This window comes from Dasypus novemcinctus, chromosome 16 (genome assembly GCF_030445035.2).
Source record: "Dasypus novemcinctus isolate mDasNov1 chromosome 16, mDasNov1.1.hap2, whole genome shotgun sequence".
Classification (NCBI taxonomy): Eukaryota; Metazoa; Chordata; class Mammalia; order Cingulata; family Dasypodidae; genus Dasypus; species Dasypus novemcinctus.
In genome coordinates, this window is record NC_080688.1 from 18,952,234 (window position 1) to 18,969,145 (window position 16,912).

General features: G+C 44.9%; 1 protein-coding gene across 1 annotated transcript in view; it reads right to left on the bottom strand.

Moving 5' to 3' along the window:
- The window catches only part of IMPA2 (inositol monophosphatase 2), an 85,077-nt gene that overhangs the window by 29,273 nt on the left and 38,892 nt on the right, over window positions 1–16,912 (bottom strand). Inside the window, exons 4-5 of the mRNA XM_004469993.4 lie at window positions 12,700–12,745; window positions 10,463–10,571 (exon numbers count right to left, since the gene is read on the bottom strand). Of these exons, the coding sequence (XP_004470050.1) occupies window positions 10,463–10,571; window positions 12,700–12,745 (155 nt within the window). The remainder of the gene's footprint in view (window positions 1–10,462; window positions 10,572–12,699; window positions 12,746–16,912) is intronic.

Consider the following 16,912-nt stretch of genomic DNA (forward strand, 5'->3'; position numbering starts at 1 on the left):
CTCTCTGGGCAACCACAGTCTAGTCCTGTACAACTTGGATTATTCCACAGAGCTGCAACTCTGTCCTACCCCTGGCAAAGGAGAAAGTTGGGAGAAGCTTCATTGGTCCCTGGTGTAATGAGGGCAGCTTGAGCCTCCACAGCTTATAGCACCAATTGCATCCTTGGTTCCTACTGCACAACCAGCAAGGGAGAAAGGGCAGGAAGCCCTACACTAAAGAGAAAAACTGCACCCAGGATAAATACTCTAGTAAGCCAGATGCCAAGACACCAACAAAAAATTAGAATCCACACCAAGAAACAGGAAGCCAAGGCCTAGTTAAAGGAACAAGATAAGCCTCCAGATGACATAAAGGAGTTGAGACAACTAATCATGGATGTTCAAATAAACCTCCTTAGTAAACTCAATGAGATGGCTAAAGAGATTAAGGATATTAAGAAGACACTGGACGAGCACAAAGGAGAATTTGAAAGCATACATAGAAAAATAGCAGCTCTTATGGGAATGAAAGGTGCAATGAATGGAATTAAAAAAAACACTGAAATCATATAATAGCAGATTTGAGGAGGCAGAAGAAAGGATTACTGAGCCTGAAGAAATGGCCTCTGAAAGTGAACATACAAAAGAACAAATGAAGAATAGAATGGAAAAAACTGAACAAGGTCTCAGGGAACTGAATGACAGCAAAAAGCGTGCAAACATACCTGTCATGGGTGTCCCAGAAGGAGAAGAGAAGGGAAAAGGGGCAGAAGGAATATTTGAACAAATAATGGTGGAAAATTTCCCAACCCAATTGAAGGATATAGATATCCATGTCCAATAAGCACAACGTACTCCCGTCCGAAAAAAAACAAATAGACCAACTGTGAGACACATACTCATCAGAATGTCAAATGCCAAAGACAAAGAGAGAATTCTGAGAACAGCAAGAGAAAAGTAATGCATAACATAAAAGGGATACCCAATAAGATTAAGTGTTGATTTCTCACCAGAAACCATGGAGGCAAGACAGCGGTCTGATATATTTAAGATAGTATAAGAGAAAAACTTCCAGCTAAGAATCTTATATCCATCCAGACTGTCTTTCAAAAATGAGGGTGAGATTAGAATATTCACAGATAAGCAGAAACTGAGAGAATTTCTAAGCAAAAGAACAGATTTTCAGGAAATACTAAAGGGTGTGCTTGAGCCTGAAAAGAAAAAGATGGGAGAGAAAGGCCTGGAAGAGAGCCTAGTAATGAAGATTATACCAATAAAAGTAACTAAAAGTGTCAAAAGAGTGGTGAAAATAAAATATGACAGATAAAACTCAAATAGGAATAAACTTAACCAATGATGTAAAGTACCTGTATTCAGAAAATTGCAACTCAATGTTAAAAGAAACCAAAAAAGGCCTAAATAACTGGAAGAACATTCCATGCTCATGGATTGGAAGACTAAATATCATTAAGATGTCAGTTCTACTCAAATTGATATACAGACTCAATGCAATCCCAATAAAAATTCCACCAGCATTAAAAAAAAAATCGAAAACATAATCATCAAATTTATTTGGAAGGGTAAGGGGTCCTGAATAGCCAGAAACATCATAAAAAGGAAAAGTGAACCCTTACCTCCAGACTTTAAGTCATAGTACCTAGGTATAGTGGTAAAAACAGCATGGTACTGGCATAAAGACAGACACATAGACCAATGGAACCAAACTGATGGTTAGGAAACAGACCCTCACATGTATGGTTGAGTGATTTTTGACTAGTCTGTCAAACCCACATGCTTGGGCAACAAATGGTGATGAAAGAATTGGATATACATAGCTGAAAGAAGGAAAGAGGATCCCTATCTCACACCTTATCCAAAAGTTAACTCAAAATGGATCAAAAACCTAAAAATAAAAGAACCAGTAAACTTCTAGAAGAAATTGTAGGAAAATATCTTTAAGACCTGGTGGTAGGTGGTGGATTCTTAAAGGAGATAAGAGGAGGACTGAGATGGACTACTGATGTTTAATGTATGTAGAAGTTTTAATTAGCTTTACTGTAAAAGTGTGGAAATGTTTAGAGTGGATGGTAACACATAGTGAGAAACAGCTAGTTTATAAATGCAGATGTGGCTGAAAATGGTAGTCCAGCTATATAAATGCCAGTTGACAGAAAGCTGGAGAATAATGTAGGAACTGAATAGGATAGTAAACCAAGAGGTGGATGAGAATTGTGGTTGATGGTCCAGATGCAGGTGGGAATGTGGAGAAGCATGGGTAAAATACAGCTGGAGTGACCTATGGACTGTGGTTAGCAGTAATAATATAATATTCTTGCATCTATGCAAAAGATGTGCTGATAATGAGGCAGTATGGAAAATGTGAGCCAAATGTACACTATGGACATGGTAACAATCAAATGATATTATCTGTAGCAAATGGTCCACCACAGTGTGGTGTGTTGATGGAGGGGTGTTGTTGGGAATTCTGCCCACGTGCATGATTGTTTTATAAGTTTACAACTTCTGTCGTAAAAAATATATTAAAAAAAAAAATAATAGGGTGGGTTGGGGGAAAAACACACCAAAGGTAAGATAAGGGCTATGATTAGTATTAAGATTTTGACAATATTCTTTCATAATTTGTAACAAATGTCTCATGACAATGCAAGGTGTTGGTGGGGGGTTGATGTAGGGGACCCCTGTCTGATGTTATGCATGCTTACTTTGTAAGTTCACAACTTTTACTATACACTTAATTGTTTATGTATGTTCATATATAAATGATATAAAGATAATAATAATAGGGTTGGTTGGGGGGAAAATATTTTGGTTAGTAGTAATATTTTAACAATGCTCTTTAATCATTAGTTAAAAAGGTTTAACAGCAATGCAAATTATTGGTGGTAGGGTGAGTTATGAGAGTCCTGTATGATGTTATATATGTTTGTTTTGTAAGTTCACAACTATTATTATACTTATTGTTTATGTATGTTAATGTATAAGTAATATACTTTAATAAATTAATTTTTTTAAAGTTAAAAAAAAAAAGAGGTATAAACTAAGACACTCCCAGATAAACAAACCCTGAGGCGTTTGTCACCACTTGACTGGCCCTACGAGAGATACTAAACACACTTCTGCAGTTTGAAAGGAAAAGATACTAGTGAATAGATAGAAGCCACATGAAGAAATAAATCACATGGGTAAATATAAATGATAGTCCTACTCTATTTTTTTGTAACTTCACTTTTTAACTTCCAAAAGGTCTAAAAAGCAGACGTATAAAATGTAATTATAAATCACTGATTTTGGACTTATAATGTACAAACATAAAATTTATGACAAGAATTACATAAAATTTGGGGAATGAAGGGGTATACAAGCATAGTTTGTATATATGATTGAAGTTAAGTAGGTATCAAAACAAATGATATTGTCATAGATTTACGATTAAGTTTAAGTCCCACGGTAACTACAAAGGAAATAATGGATGATATGCAAGTTCACAGAGACAGAAAGTACAATACAGGATGCTGGGGGGTGTGGTGGGAGGGAGAAGGGGGAATTATGCATAATGGGCGTAGGGTTTCTGTTTCAGAAGATGAGAACATTTTAGTAATGGAAGGAGGTGAGGGGTTCCACAATATCGTAAATATTAATAATCCCACTGAATCGTATGCTTGGGAGTGGCTCTGTTGTGAAAGTTTATGTCATATACGTTCCTACAATTGAAAAAAAAGAGAATCAACAATTAAAGAGGGCAGCGGACTTGGCCCAGGGATAGGGCGTCCATCTACCACATGGGAGGTCCGCGGTTCAAACCCCGGGCCTCCTTGACCCGTGTGGAGCTGGCCCATGCATAGTGCTGATGTGCGCAAGGAGTGCCCTGCCACGCAGGGGTGTTCCCCACGTAGGGGAGCCCCACGCGCAAGGAGTGTGCCCGGTAAGGAGAGTCGCCCAGTGTGAAAGAAAGTACAGCCTGCCCAGGAATGGCGCCGCCCACATGGAGAGCTGACACAACAAGATGACACAACAAAAGGAAACAGATTCCCATGCCACTGACAACAACAGAAGCGGATAAAGAAGACGCAGCAAATAGACACAGAGTACAGACAACTGGGTGGGGGAGGGAAGGGGAGAAAAATAAATAAATAAATCTTAAAAAAAAAATTAAAGAGACAATGGCAATTCAGTTCAATACATGATCCTGGATAGAATTTATCAAAGGAGGAGGAAGTGTTCAAAATAACATTATTGGGACATTGAACAAATTAAAATATAGACTGTAAGCTTTATAGCAATGTTAAATTGCTTGACCTTGACAACTGCACTTAAGGTGGTTACATGAATATCCTTATTCATAAGAAATGTACGTGGCAGTATTAAGAATTCAAGAGGAAAACAGATGTGGCTCAACTGATAGAGTATCCATCTACCAAATGGAGGGTCCAAGGTTTGATTCCCAGGGCCTCCTGACCCGTGTGGTGAGCTGGCCCACACACAGTGCTGATGTGCACAAAGAGTGCCGTGCCACACAGGGGTATCCCCCATATAGGGGATCCCCACGTGCAAGGAGTATGCCCCATAAGGAGAGCCGTCCCGTGCAAAAAAAGTGCAGCCTGCCCAGGAGTGGCGCCGCATACACAGAGAGCTGATGCAGCAAGATGACACGACAAAAAGAGACAGAGATTCCTAGTACGGCTGACAAGAATATAAGCAGACAAAGAAGAACACACAGCGAATGGACAGAAAGAGCAGACAACTGGGGGTGGGGCTTGGGAAGGGGAGAGAAATACATTAAAAAAAATAAAATAAAATCTTAAAAAAAAAAAAAAAGAAGCTATCACTTGTTAAGTTTTTGGTGTAGTGTCAAAGAAGGATATCTTCATTTAACCTGAAAAACTACTAAAATGCTCCTCCATTTTTTTCAACTACATATCTGTGTGAGGCCAGATTTACGTCACGTTTCAAGCAAACATAAATTACAACAGATTGGATAACAGTGTCACTCTTCTTCTAAAAATTTTTCGTTTGAAGAAATGTGCTTTTCCCTACACATAGATATAATAGTCATGTTAATAAGTAATGGTTTTTGTGGGTTTTTTTAATAAATATTTTTTAAATGTCTCGGTTTAAGTTTCTAATACATAAGTATCAATAGGTACACTCCCATAAACAAAAGCTCTTTGGAGTTCTAAATGATTTTTTAAGAGCTTATATGGATCCTAAGGTCAAAAAGTTTGAAAAATGCTGTACTAGCGAAAGGGCTTCGCACAACCAAAATGATTAAGTAACACTGGCATGAAGGACTGCTGGTAGGTATTTAATGTGTATTTACCTTGGAACCAAGACAAAAGATGGTTTTAGGGTGAAAACATGAATGTAATGGCCATCGGCTCTGACAATGCAAAATACAGCACAGCCAACAAAAAATGGGAAGAGACTGGGGAGAGTATGAGACAAGTAAAGTAAGCATGCCGATTGCCTTGTGGTTACTGAGGGTAAAAGGATATTATTCTCAACTCAAATACTTCAATATAAGAAGTTACAAGCTAAGTTCAGTATTAATGACAATACAGTAATAACCCCAAGAAAGAGTGGACTAAGAATATTATATAAAAAGCATTAAAGTAACTATTAGAACAAAAATATAAATGTTTCTAAATACCAAAACTTATACTGTAACAAAAAGTAAAAGCAAACAAAATAGCTGCTCACTTAAGAAACACACCTAAAATAAACAATGAAATGATACATTTTTAAAATGTTTATCCATAGAGGGAGGAAGAAAAGGTAAAGAGGATAAGGATAGAAGCTAAACTTCTTTGAATATACTTTGTTTTATACATTTGACCTTGGAACAATGTACATTTTTTTATACATAATTATAAAATACATTTTTTAAAAAAGTGATCTAAATTAAAAATAAAATGAAGCAAGTGTACCTAAATGTTTATCCTCAGTTGGTGGCAACATCAAAGAGGAACAAAGAGGAATGAAGTGCCTTACCTAGTAATTGGACTATCTACCCTAGTGCCGTATTTGCTAAGGACAAAGAGCACAGCCCCTGCAAACCAGGGATTTTAGCATGGGGGAGAGGAGACAGAGAGAGAAGACAGAATAAGTTAAGGAGAGGACCCTGTAGTGAATGTGAGGAGACAACATCAGTATGAACGCAGGATGCACTGTATACCTGAAAAACATTTCCCAGCTCTGCCATTGCAAAGGGCTAGCAACTAACAAGCCAGGACTGAGTGGCACTGAAAGGCCACTTTCCATAAAACAGGATGCTTGGAAATTTAAATGCTAACCAGATAATGCTTTCAGGAAGGATTGTTAATTTAGATGCAGGACGTTGCGACTGTGATTACGTGTGTTAAAGCATTGCCTGATCTTTTAGGGATACGTGCTGAAATCCTGGCTGAGGCAGTGATGTGTCCTCTGGGTTTGCTTCAGAGCAGCATCGGGGGTAGGGGTGGCAGAGGTGGCTGGGGCTATGGATGGAGCAGCCTGGCCACGAGCTGATATACTCAGCAGTGGCATGGGTCTTGGGGTTCATTGTACTTTTCCTGTCACTTTTGTATATGCTTGAAATTCTACATGGTTTTGGAAACTTGAAGGGCAAGACTAGTAATGAAATTTGGATCTCCATCTATCTAATCCTTTACCCCTCAGCCAGTGTAGTTGCTTTTTGTTTGTTTTCTGTTTTAAATTTGTATATTCAAGATATTCCAGAAAGGCATGATAGGGAAAAAAAGAGAGGGCAAGGACAGCAGGGAGAAAGAGGAGTGGTGGTTATTTCAATGACTGTTCCCTCCAGAAACCTATTCTGATTTTAAGGATGGGCTATCATTTGTTGATCCATCTTTTCTGAAGACTCAAGTCTCTTCTTCGATACGGGCGCTCACTTCTGAATACCTGGTACCCAGGTGGACCTCTCGCCACCCATAAAAAGTAAATAACCAGGGTTGAAAACAACACACTAGAATTTGCAAGTCAGATCTTTTAAAGGTAAAAGTCTCAAATGAGCTTGGGAACGTGAGCAATTTGGAAAGGGCATAAAGCAGCGAGCAGGTTCAATGCTAGTGCTGGAGCAGTAAACCAGTAGGGAAGGGTGCGGTCTTTTTCGACGAGCAGCTCTCCAGGGGCCGTGACGGGCCAGACACAGCAGTGGGGCAGACAGGAAGCCAGGTCTGGGGGAATGGGCGTGGGCGCCCAGAGAGCTGTGAGGGGGGCAGATGCCCCGCGTCAGTGGCCCTCAGCCAGGAGCTGACTGTGACGCTAGCTTACATCCAGACGGAATACAGGGCAAAGGTCCTGGGGAGCGTGTTTAACTGCGAGTTTCCTCACCACAGCTGCACAGCGAGGGAGCGGGCCCCGCGGCTTGCAGAGCCGTAATTAACAGTGCTCTCCACACAGCCACACAGAGCCCTTCCGGGGAGGGAGCAACGAGGCAGGGCTGGAAGTGTTCTGGAATCTGGGATTTAGAAGCAGGAATGGCCAGCCTCTAAAGCCTTGCCCCCGCGCTGGGTTCTGCTCAGAGTGCAGGTACGGCCTCGGAAAGCCTCCTCAGACCCCACAGTCCAATTCCTCACACCGGCCACCTCCCCAAGGACGTCCCCTTGGTCCTTGCAGCCCCACCCCTCACACCGGCCATCTCCCCAAGCACGTCCCCTTGGTCCCTGCAGCCCCACCCCTCACACAGGCCATCTCCCCAAGGACATCCCCTTGGTCCCTGCCATCCCACCCTTCACATAGGCCATCTCCCCAAGGACGTCCCCTTGGTCCCTGCAGCCCCACCCCTCACACAGGCCATCTCCCCAAGGACATCCCCTTGGTCCCTGCCATCCCACCCTTCACATAGGCCATCTCCCCAAGCACGTCCCCTTGGTCCCTGCCATCCCATCCCTCACACAGGCCATCTCCCCAAGCACGTCCCCTTGGTCCCTGCCATCCCATCCCTCACACAGGCCATCTCCCCAAGCACGTCCCCTTGGTCCCTGCAGCCCCACCCCTCACACTGGGCATCTACCTAAGGACGTCCCCTTGGTCCCTGCCATCCCACCCCTCACACAGGCCATCTCCCCAAGCACGTCCCCTTGGTCCCTGCCATCCCATCCCTCACACAGGCCATCTCCCCAAGCACGTCCCCTTGGTCCCTGCAGCCCCACCCCTCACACTGGCCATCTCCCCAAGCACGTCCCCTTGGTCCCTGCCATCCCATCCCTCACACAGGGCATCTCCCCAAGGACGTCCCCTTGGTCCCTGCAGCCCCACCCCTCACACAGGCCATCTCCCCAAGCACGTCCCCTTGGTCCCTGCAGCCCCACCCCTCACACTGGCCATCTCCCCGAGGTCGTCCCCTTGGTCCCTGCAGCCCCACCCCTCACACTGGCCATCTCCCCGAGGATGCCCCCTTGGTCCCTGCAGCCCCACCCCTCACACTGGCCATCTTCCCAAGCACGTCACCTCAGTCCCTGCAGTCCCATCCCTCACACAGGCCATATCCTGAAGGACGTCCCCTTGGTCCCTGCAGTCCCATCCCTCACACTGGCCATCTCCCCGAGGATGCCCCCTTGGTCCCTGCAGCCCCACCCCTCACACAGGCCATCTCCCCGAGGATGCCCCCTTGGTCCCTGAAGCCCCACCCCTCACACTGGCCATCTCCCCAAGGACGTCCCCTTGGTCCCTGCAGCCCCACCCCTCACACTGGCCATCTCTCCAAGGACGTCCCCTTGGTCCCTGCAGTCCAATTCCTCACACAGGCCATCTCCCCAAGCACGTCCCCTTGGTCCCTGCCATCCCACCCCTCACACAGGCCATCTACCTAAGGATGTCCCCTTGGTCCCTGCCATCCCATCCCTCACTCACACCAGCCATCTCCCTCAGGACGTTGCCTCAGTCCCTGCAACCCCACCCCTCACACAGGCCATCTCCCTAATGTAGAGTCCAGGCACTTGCACCCCCTCCCCCATCTGCCCTGGGGCACTTGGTGCTCAATGGGTCACAGGTCATAGGTGAGAACAAGCCAGAGGGCAGGGACCACAGCCTAGACCACTCGTTGCCTTGAGGCACATAGTTGTCATCCAGAGAGGAGGAAATGCCAAAATAAACAGGGGCAAAGAAGAACCAGGCCAGAAGGACTTTTTAAAAGAGGGCGAGGATGGATCCAGAGGTGAGGAAGCAAAGAAGGCTGAGAAGTTGGGGAGCGGAGAAGGGCACGTGGGGAAACCCCAGACTGAAGCCAATGAGGGGTAAATGGGAAGAAAAGAAGGGCAGGTACTTCGCCATGCCCAGACTACGTAACACGTGAGTTAGAAGGAACTGCTTTCTACCTTCTTGATCTCAAACAGAGGGATCTCAGGGTGCTTTTCATTCTCCTAATCCAGCTGGGTCCAGTGTGGCACTTCTCTATTTCCTTCCTGCACTTTCCTGTTCCACCAAGCGATACAATATCACTAATTTAAACAGTGTGGGAGAAAGGCCAACAAGTTCATACAAAACCTAAATTGGCACTCTGTTAAAGATGGGCAGTTACGTACAGTGCTATGCAGTTCAGGTTTAGCAGTGGCTCCAACCCAAGGCTTCAGAAAAGTTACTGGATGTCCTTGAGATTCTGCTGTAGTAAGAGGGGTAGACCACAGCTGGCAGGGAAACTTCTATGTGCCTGAAGACACCACGTGTTGGCACGACTCTTCCCATGGGCCCTCCATCTTATCATGGAAACTGAGGCGACTGCAGGTCGTCCACACCCGGACTGCCCCAGATGGCACAGGGTGGTGCCTGGATGACCCGGGCTCGCCTGGACTGCCACGCGACAGCCCACCCGAGTCCCACGCCATCCTTGGCCTTAGATGGCTGCCCAGTCCCATCAAAGACCAAACCAGACCTGGGACAGGCTTTCTTTTAGCCTTAAAGATAAAAGATGTGAGTTGAAAACAGACACTACTGAAAGCTTTTGGCCACATTAACAAAAACTTAAATCGAACAACCTTGTGTATATTTTTAATACCATCGGATTGCATATTCAAAAAGGGATTAAAAGGGAAATTTTAGATTGCATATAAATTATCAGACACACATACGCAAAAAACCCACAGAACTGTACAACTCGAAGAGCGAACCCTAACATAAATAGCGGGCTAAAGTTAATGGCATATTTATAATAATATTGTTCTTGAATGTAAGAAATGCAAAATGTTAATTATAGGGAAAACTGTATGTGAGGGGGGTATATGGGAACCTACTTTACTTTCTGCAGGACGTTTTGGTAAACATACAATGCTCTGATTAAAAACAAAAAAAAGACTGTGAATCCAGAGCTGGCTCCATTTTCAGGTCACCAGGGACACGATGTCCCTAAAATGACAGCACACCACCAGCTGGAGAGTTCTACGGCTGTCTCACGTCAGGGTAGTTTCCAGCATATTCCGTTCCTATCTCTCAATTTACAATGAAGTGAGATGAACGACGTGTGGCCCACCTGTCTCCCCGGAGGCCCGGAGCCGCTGACCGTTACAGAAGGCGCCCCGGCCCCTCCGGCCCGTGTAGAGCCGCTCCTCCGTGCAGTGGTAAATCACTCCAAATTCAAGCTGTGGGGTCAGAGGCAGGACACAAAGCACATGCATTACGGAAAGTAATGCAGTAATTCCAAGTGGAGAGCTACTTACTCTAAATGCTAAGATGGGGGCAGCGACAACATAACAAAAATCACCTTTCAGAGAGGCACTGAAAACATCGGTGTCTGGATTCAAAATGAGGCATTACGTAAGAGCAAACTTACTTTTTAAAAATAGGGCTATTGAAAATGATATTAAAATGGCATCAAAAATTAACACAGCATAAGCAAGCATTAGTACCCAAAAGCTACTGAAAGAGTGCCATTTTTTAGAAAGGCCTCCTTGTTTATTTTCTGCAAGGAAAAAAAAGCTATCTGTGAAAATCCCCCAAGACACCCTCCAAACTGCTAATGTGGGAAGAATTAAGAATGCATCTGTAAAGCCAACAGAATCACAGAAACCCAAGGACAACGCCAGGAAGAGGGCCCCAGCCTCCGAGCAGCCCGAGACCCACGCGCCAGCCACAAGGCCGTAAATCAAGGATTCCAAGAGGCAACAGCAGTCCAGAGAGAAAAGACGGTGAAAAGAAGAGGCAAACGTGAAAAGCCATGCTCCCTTAAGCCACACTTCTCTGATCTTTTCTAACACCCAGGGTTAAACTGGGCAAGTCTGCCTGCTTTAGGGACGAGTCAACTGTTTCTCTCTGCAAAATGAAGAGACCCAAGCCAAACGCCTCATGAAAAATTCTTGGCTGGCCCGGGGCGAGCGCTTCCACATCGGAGTGGACTCCTCAACCTACAGAAAAAGGCCTTACTTCTGGAGAAGCCTGCTGGCAATCTTCACCATGCTCCCCCCTTCCCACTCTCCTGGCTTCACAGGGGTTCACAGGCATGGGTCAATTCTAGAATTGTACTGACTCCCAAGAGCCCGTGACCAAGGGACGGTGCCGGGCCTGCGCTCCTGGGCAGGAAAGAGAGGGCACCACCCACCACTCGTGTGCTGTGCCGAGGACCCCACTACCTGGGGTCAGCCCGCTGGGACGTGGCCAAGACCCAGCCGGGCCCCCGAGGGCATGGCCTGGAGAACTCGGCCAGGAGCCACGGGCATTGACCCTCTGGAGAGCGTTTCTTTATCTCCGACCCTCACTAGCCACAAAGGCAGTACTCGACAGAGAAATACCCCAACAATGAACTCCTCCCCAAAATCTGAGTGTGAAAATTCTCAGAAAGCAGATGTGGCTCAAATGGTTGAGCACTTGCTACCCACATAGGTTCAGTCCCTGGTGCTCCCTAAAAGCAAAAAAACAAACAACAAGCAAACAAATGAAAAAAAAACAACTCAGGGGAGCCGATGTGGTTCAGCGGTTGGGTGCCGGCTTCCCACATATGAGGTCCCGGGTTTAATCCCCGATACCCCCCCAAAAAAAAAAAATTCTTGCTTGTCTTCGGCCTAAGTACTTTCAGGTGAGTATAAATATGTCTTGGTTTCTATGCTGGGGAACCTAAGCTACTTCTGAGGACTGAGATGAAAAAACCAGTGTTGTAAAGGAGGGCTGCTGCTGGCATCAACCTGGTCCTGATGCAATAAAAGAGCGGCCGCTGCAGTGACAGTGACGCTTTGCTCAGTGCTAGCGCTGAAAGGGACTCCTAGCATTTAAGCCTCCGGCCCGTGCCTTTTACGCAGGTCTCAAGATATTGCTCAGGCCGGACGGTTCATGGGAACCCCGAAGTGGCCCTGTTCTCATACTAATAGCTAAAGGGAGATAGAGAAGAATTAAGAGAATACTGGGATTAAAAATGTCCTCCAAAAATAAGCAGGCCCTGTCGTGTGCGCCTGGGTCCCACGCTCCAGGGGTCAGCTGCAGCCTGAGCAGGACCATCTGCTTGATGCACCCTGCCACGTCTTCCAGGGCAGCACCCCGGCACGCCCAAGGCCGAAACGCAGCCGGCCAGGGCCACGCCCCACACCCCAGGGCTGCGCCGAGTGTAGGTTCTCAAGATCAGAAAGAACACACTGGAACGTACTAGCCACGATTAAAAGCACACAACAGAGAGAGACAAGCAGGAGCCCAGAGATGGAAACCAGAAAGGCGGGGTTCTCAAGAGGCAGCCCTTGGAGGTTCCCCGGGGAGGTCGGGGGCGGCGAGGGTGGCGGCGTGTACCTCTTGGTTAACGGCAAATCCAATGCTAACTGCCACGGTGGGAAACCTGCAGAGAAAAACACAACGGTTTACCCTTTAAGCCCTCCACGACCTTTACCTACACATAGCTCTTAGCAGCGCCTGCGTGGCCACATGGTACTGTCACCAGAGGCCCGGGGGCCCTTTCAACAGTGTGGGCTTGTTGTGGTTTGTTTTGTTTTGTTTGTTTTGTTAACAACTTCCCACAGTCTCACTCACTGCTTCCAAGACAAACAAGCTTAGGCAACCATTTGTAAGATAGCTGCCTTGAAAGAAAAGAGTATTCTTAAAAGCCACGTAGCTGATGTGATTCAACCACCACAGTCTAATGCGCAAGGAAGGGTGATTTTAATCATCGTTTCCTGGTTCTCAGAGACCTAAAGGCTCAGGAGAGATCTCTGAGGAGGCCAGACCTCGGGCCCAGGAGGGAAGGAGGCCAGACCGCAGGCCAGGAGGGGGGGAGGCCAGACCTCGGGCCCAGGAGGGGAGGAGGCTGGACCTCCAGCCCAGGAGGGGAGGGGGAGGCCGGACCTCCGGCCCAGGAGGGGAGGGGGAAGCCGGACCTTGGGCCCAGGAGAGGAGGAGAAGGCCGGACCTCAGGCCCTGGAGGGGGGAGGCTGTTTCTGGCGGGGGAGGCCCCGGGTGGCCTAGTTTGAGCCACAGGCCACCCCTACAATCCCGCTGCTCCTTCACCCTCTCCCCAGGCAGCCAGCAACAGAGGAGGGCCACAGAGGTGGAGGGGCTGTTTTTCCACTGCAGTTTGCCTACGGTTTCATTTTGTGTTTTTGCTGTTGCTGCTCAATGTTTTCAAAATAATCTCTTTATGTGAGGATCATCAAAGTTTAACAAGTAGGAACAAGGAAAAGTTGGCTACTGCTAACTTACAAGACAAGTAAGAAATCATGATTGTTCATGTGGGTAAAACATTGACATATTTAGCTATTAATCTGTTTGCTCATTAACAGGTGTACCATGTACCAGGCTTTATTTTTAATCCCAACTCTCAGAAGCACTTCCTCCTGCTTTAGTACCAACACTGTTGGACACAAGGATGAAGAGCTCTTCTCTGAGCTGCAGTTGTCAAAAGGCCACCCCATGCCATTAAAACACTATAACCTTAAGCATTGGACTAGAAGGATCAACAATGCAGTTTTTTCAATTATGCTGATCTCTAAGTTGTTTCTCTGGCCACACATCCCCTGATGGACTGCAGAGAGCAAAGTCCAGAGAGCAAAGTCCAAAGACCTTGGCTTTGGGCCCAGGACTCCAGGAAAGCCCCTTGAATGGACCTCTGGCCTTCAGGCACAAGACAAGTCTTGGCCCATTGAGTCTCCATTAGGAGTACACTGTAAAGGTGAATGGAACAGAAAGATCAGAGGTTCCACTCTGCTAAACATACCCAGAAAAGGAAACACATTCCTATGCACTCTCCAGGGATGGGGTCAAGCTTCAGGAAACGTTACAGTCCTGGTGACACAGTTGCAGTCACCAGGTGGCACTATTCCATTGCCTCAAAAGGGTCACCTTGGGTAGGCATTTGACTGAATTCTCAAGATGACCCGCATTTAAAAACATTTAGAAAAACATTAACACTGTACATTAGAATGACTTTACATATCAACAAACCATTTGGGGTAAGACCCAAAAGGTGAGATGAGGAGTCTGCAATCCAGCTTGGCTCCTACTTTCTGCCCCAAATCTAGTATGCCCTAGTCTTCTAGGACACTGGGTCTTCAAGTGTGGTCCAACAGCACCCACCACCTGCCAGCTGGTTAGAAATGCAAATTCATGGCCGCCCTGACCTACAGAATCTAAATCTCTGTCAATACACCCAGGAAACTTTATAACCAGTCCTTCGAAGGGATTCTTGTACTTGGTAGAATCTGAGAATCACCCTCTTCAGAATCCACTTAACCTTCAACAATCTTGGGTCCTTTGCCATCAGTGGCCCTAAACAAGCCACTTAGAGCTTCAGCTCTGAAGCTTCCAAGTGACCTGTCGATACCCCCTGGTCGGCTCCTTAGAGCTGGAGCAGGTCCTTAGCACCACAGCTCAGCTCCACTCCCTTCTCTCATGGGGTCCTTCTGACCTCCCCAAACCTACTTCTTTTGGGGTGTAGGTTGCCTAATCAGATTAGGTTTAACCAGCTTCTAATGGGTTTCTCACCTCATGCTTCTGTTAACCGTGAGGTGTCCTTCTCCTGATGCACTCTACACCTCATGCTCTGACAGTTGTTGACCAGCCCACTTTCTAATCCTACTTGTTTCGTCAAGGGGTCCTTTAAGTTCAACCCAACATTTTAAAATAATAACATAATGGTTTTTAAACAATTAAAGTTTTTCTTACATAATCTGAGAGTCTCTTACAAATGGAAAAATTTTTTTTTAAAAATACCAAAATCTGATCTTTTTTTCCCTTTATTAGAGAAGATGTGGGTTTACAGAACAATGATGCATAAAATACAGGGTTCCCATGTATACCTCCCAACCACCAACACCTTGCATTGGTATGGAACAGTTACCGTTGATGAGAGCACATTTTTAAAATTGTACTATTAAATTCCATGGTTTAGCTTAGGGTTCACTGCTTGTGTAGTGTAGGACCATGGATTTTTAAAATTTTATTTTATTCTGTTACTATATATACAATCTAACATTTCCCCCTTTCAATCCTAATCAGATATATATTTCAGTGCTGATAACTGCATTCACAATATTGTCCAACCAACACTACCATCTATTACCAAAACAATTCCATCATTCCAAATAAAAATCATGCACATTTTAAGCCTTAATTTCCCATTTCCTATTTCCATCCTGTCCCCTAGTAACTTACATTCTAAATTCTGATTCTATGAGTTTGTTTATTCTATTTGTTTCAAATCATTGAGATCACACAATATTTGTCCTTTTGTGTCTGGCTTATTTCACTCAAAATGCTGTCTTCCAGGTTCATCCATGTTGTCAAATGTGGAGGACTTTATTCTGTTTCACAGCTGAAAAATATCCCATTGGATGTATATACCACATTTTTTTATCTATTCATCAGGTTATGGACACTTGGGTTGCTTCCATCTTCTGGTAATTGTGAATAAAGCTGCTATGAGCTCAGGTGTACAAATATCTGTTTGAGTCCCTGCTTTCAATTCTTTTGGATACATACCTAGTAGTGGGATTGCCAGGTCATATACAAAGCTTTTCGGGGAGGCACCAACTGGCTGTACCACTTTACAGCCCTCCAGCAATGAATGAATCTTCCCATTTCTCTACATCCTCTCCAATACTTGTTATTTTCTGTTTGTTGTTTTTTTCTTCCTAATAGCTGCCATTCTAATGGGTGTAAAATGGTATCTCATTGTGGTTTGTGATTTCTCTGATGGCTGGTGATGTTGAACATCTTTTCATATGCTTTCTGGACATTTATATATCTTTTCTATTTAAGTCTTTTGCCCATTATAAAATTTGGCAGGTTGTCAAGTTGAAGGATTTTTAAAATATATTATGGATATTAAACCTTTATTGGATACATGTTTTCCAAATATTTTCTCCTATTGTGTAGGGTGTCTTTATACTTTCATGATAAATTCCTTGGAAGTTCAAAGGTTTTTAATTTTGATGAGGTCCCATTTATCTATTTTTTCTTTTGTTGCTTGTGCTTTGGGTATAAAGTTTAGGAAACCATTGCCAAACACAAGGTCCTGAAGATGCCTCCCTATGTTTTCTTCAAGGAGTTTCATAGTTCTAGCTCTTACATTTAGGTCTTTAATCCATTTTCAATTGATTTTTCTATACGACGTAGGATAGGGATTCTCCTTTTTTTGCAAATGGAGATCCAGTCTTCTCAACACCATTTGTTGAAGAGACTATTTCTTTTCCTTATTGCATAATCTTTGCCACCTTGTCAAAATCAATTGCTCATGAATGTGAGGCCTGATTTCTGAGCTCTCAATTCAATTCCATTGGTCCATATGCCTATCCTGATGCCAGTACCATGTTGTTTTAATTACTGTGGCTTTGTAATAGCTTTTTTAAAGATTTATTTATTTATTTATTTTTAAATTCTCTCCCCTTCCTCCCTGCCCCGGCCCTCCCCACCCCAGTTGTCTGCTCTCTATGTACTCTTCTGTGACTGCTTCTATCCTTATCAGCGGCACCGGGAATCTGTGTTTCTTTTTGTTGCGTCATCTTGTTGTGTC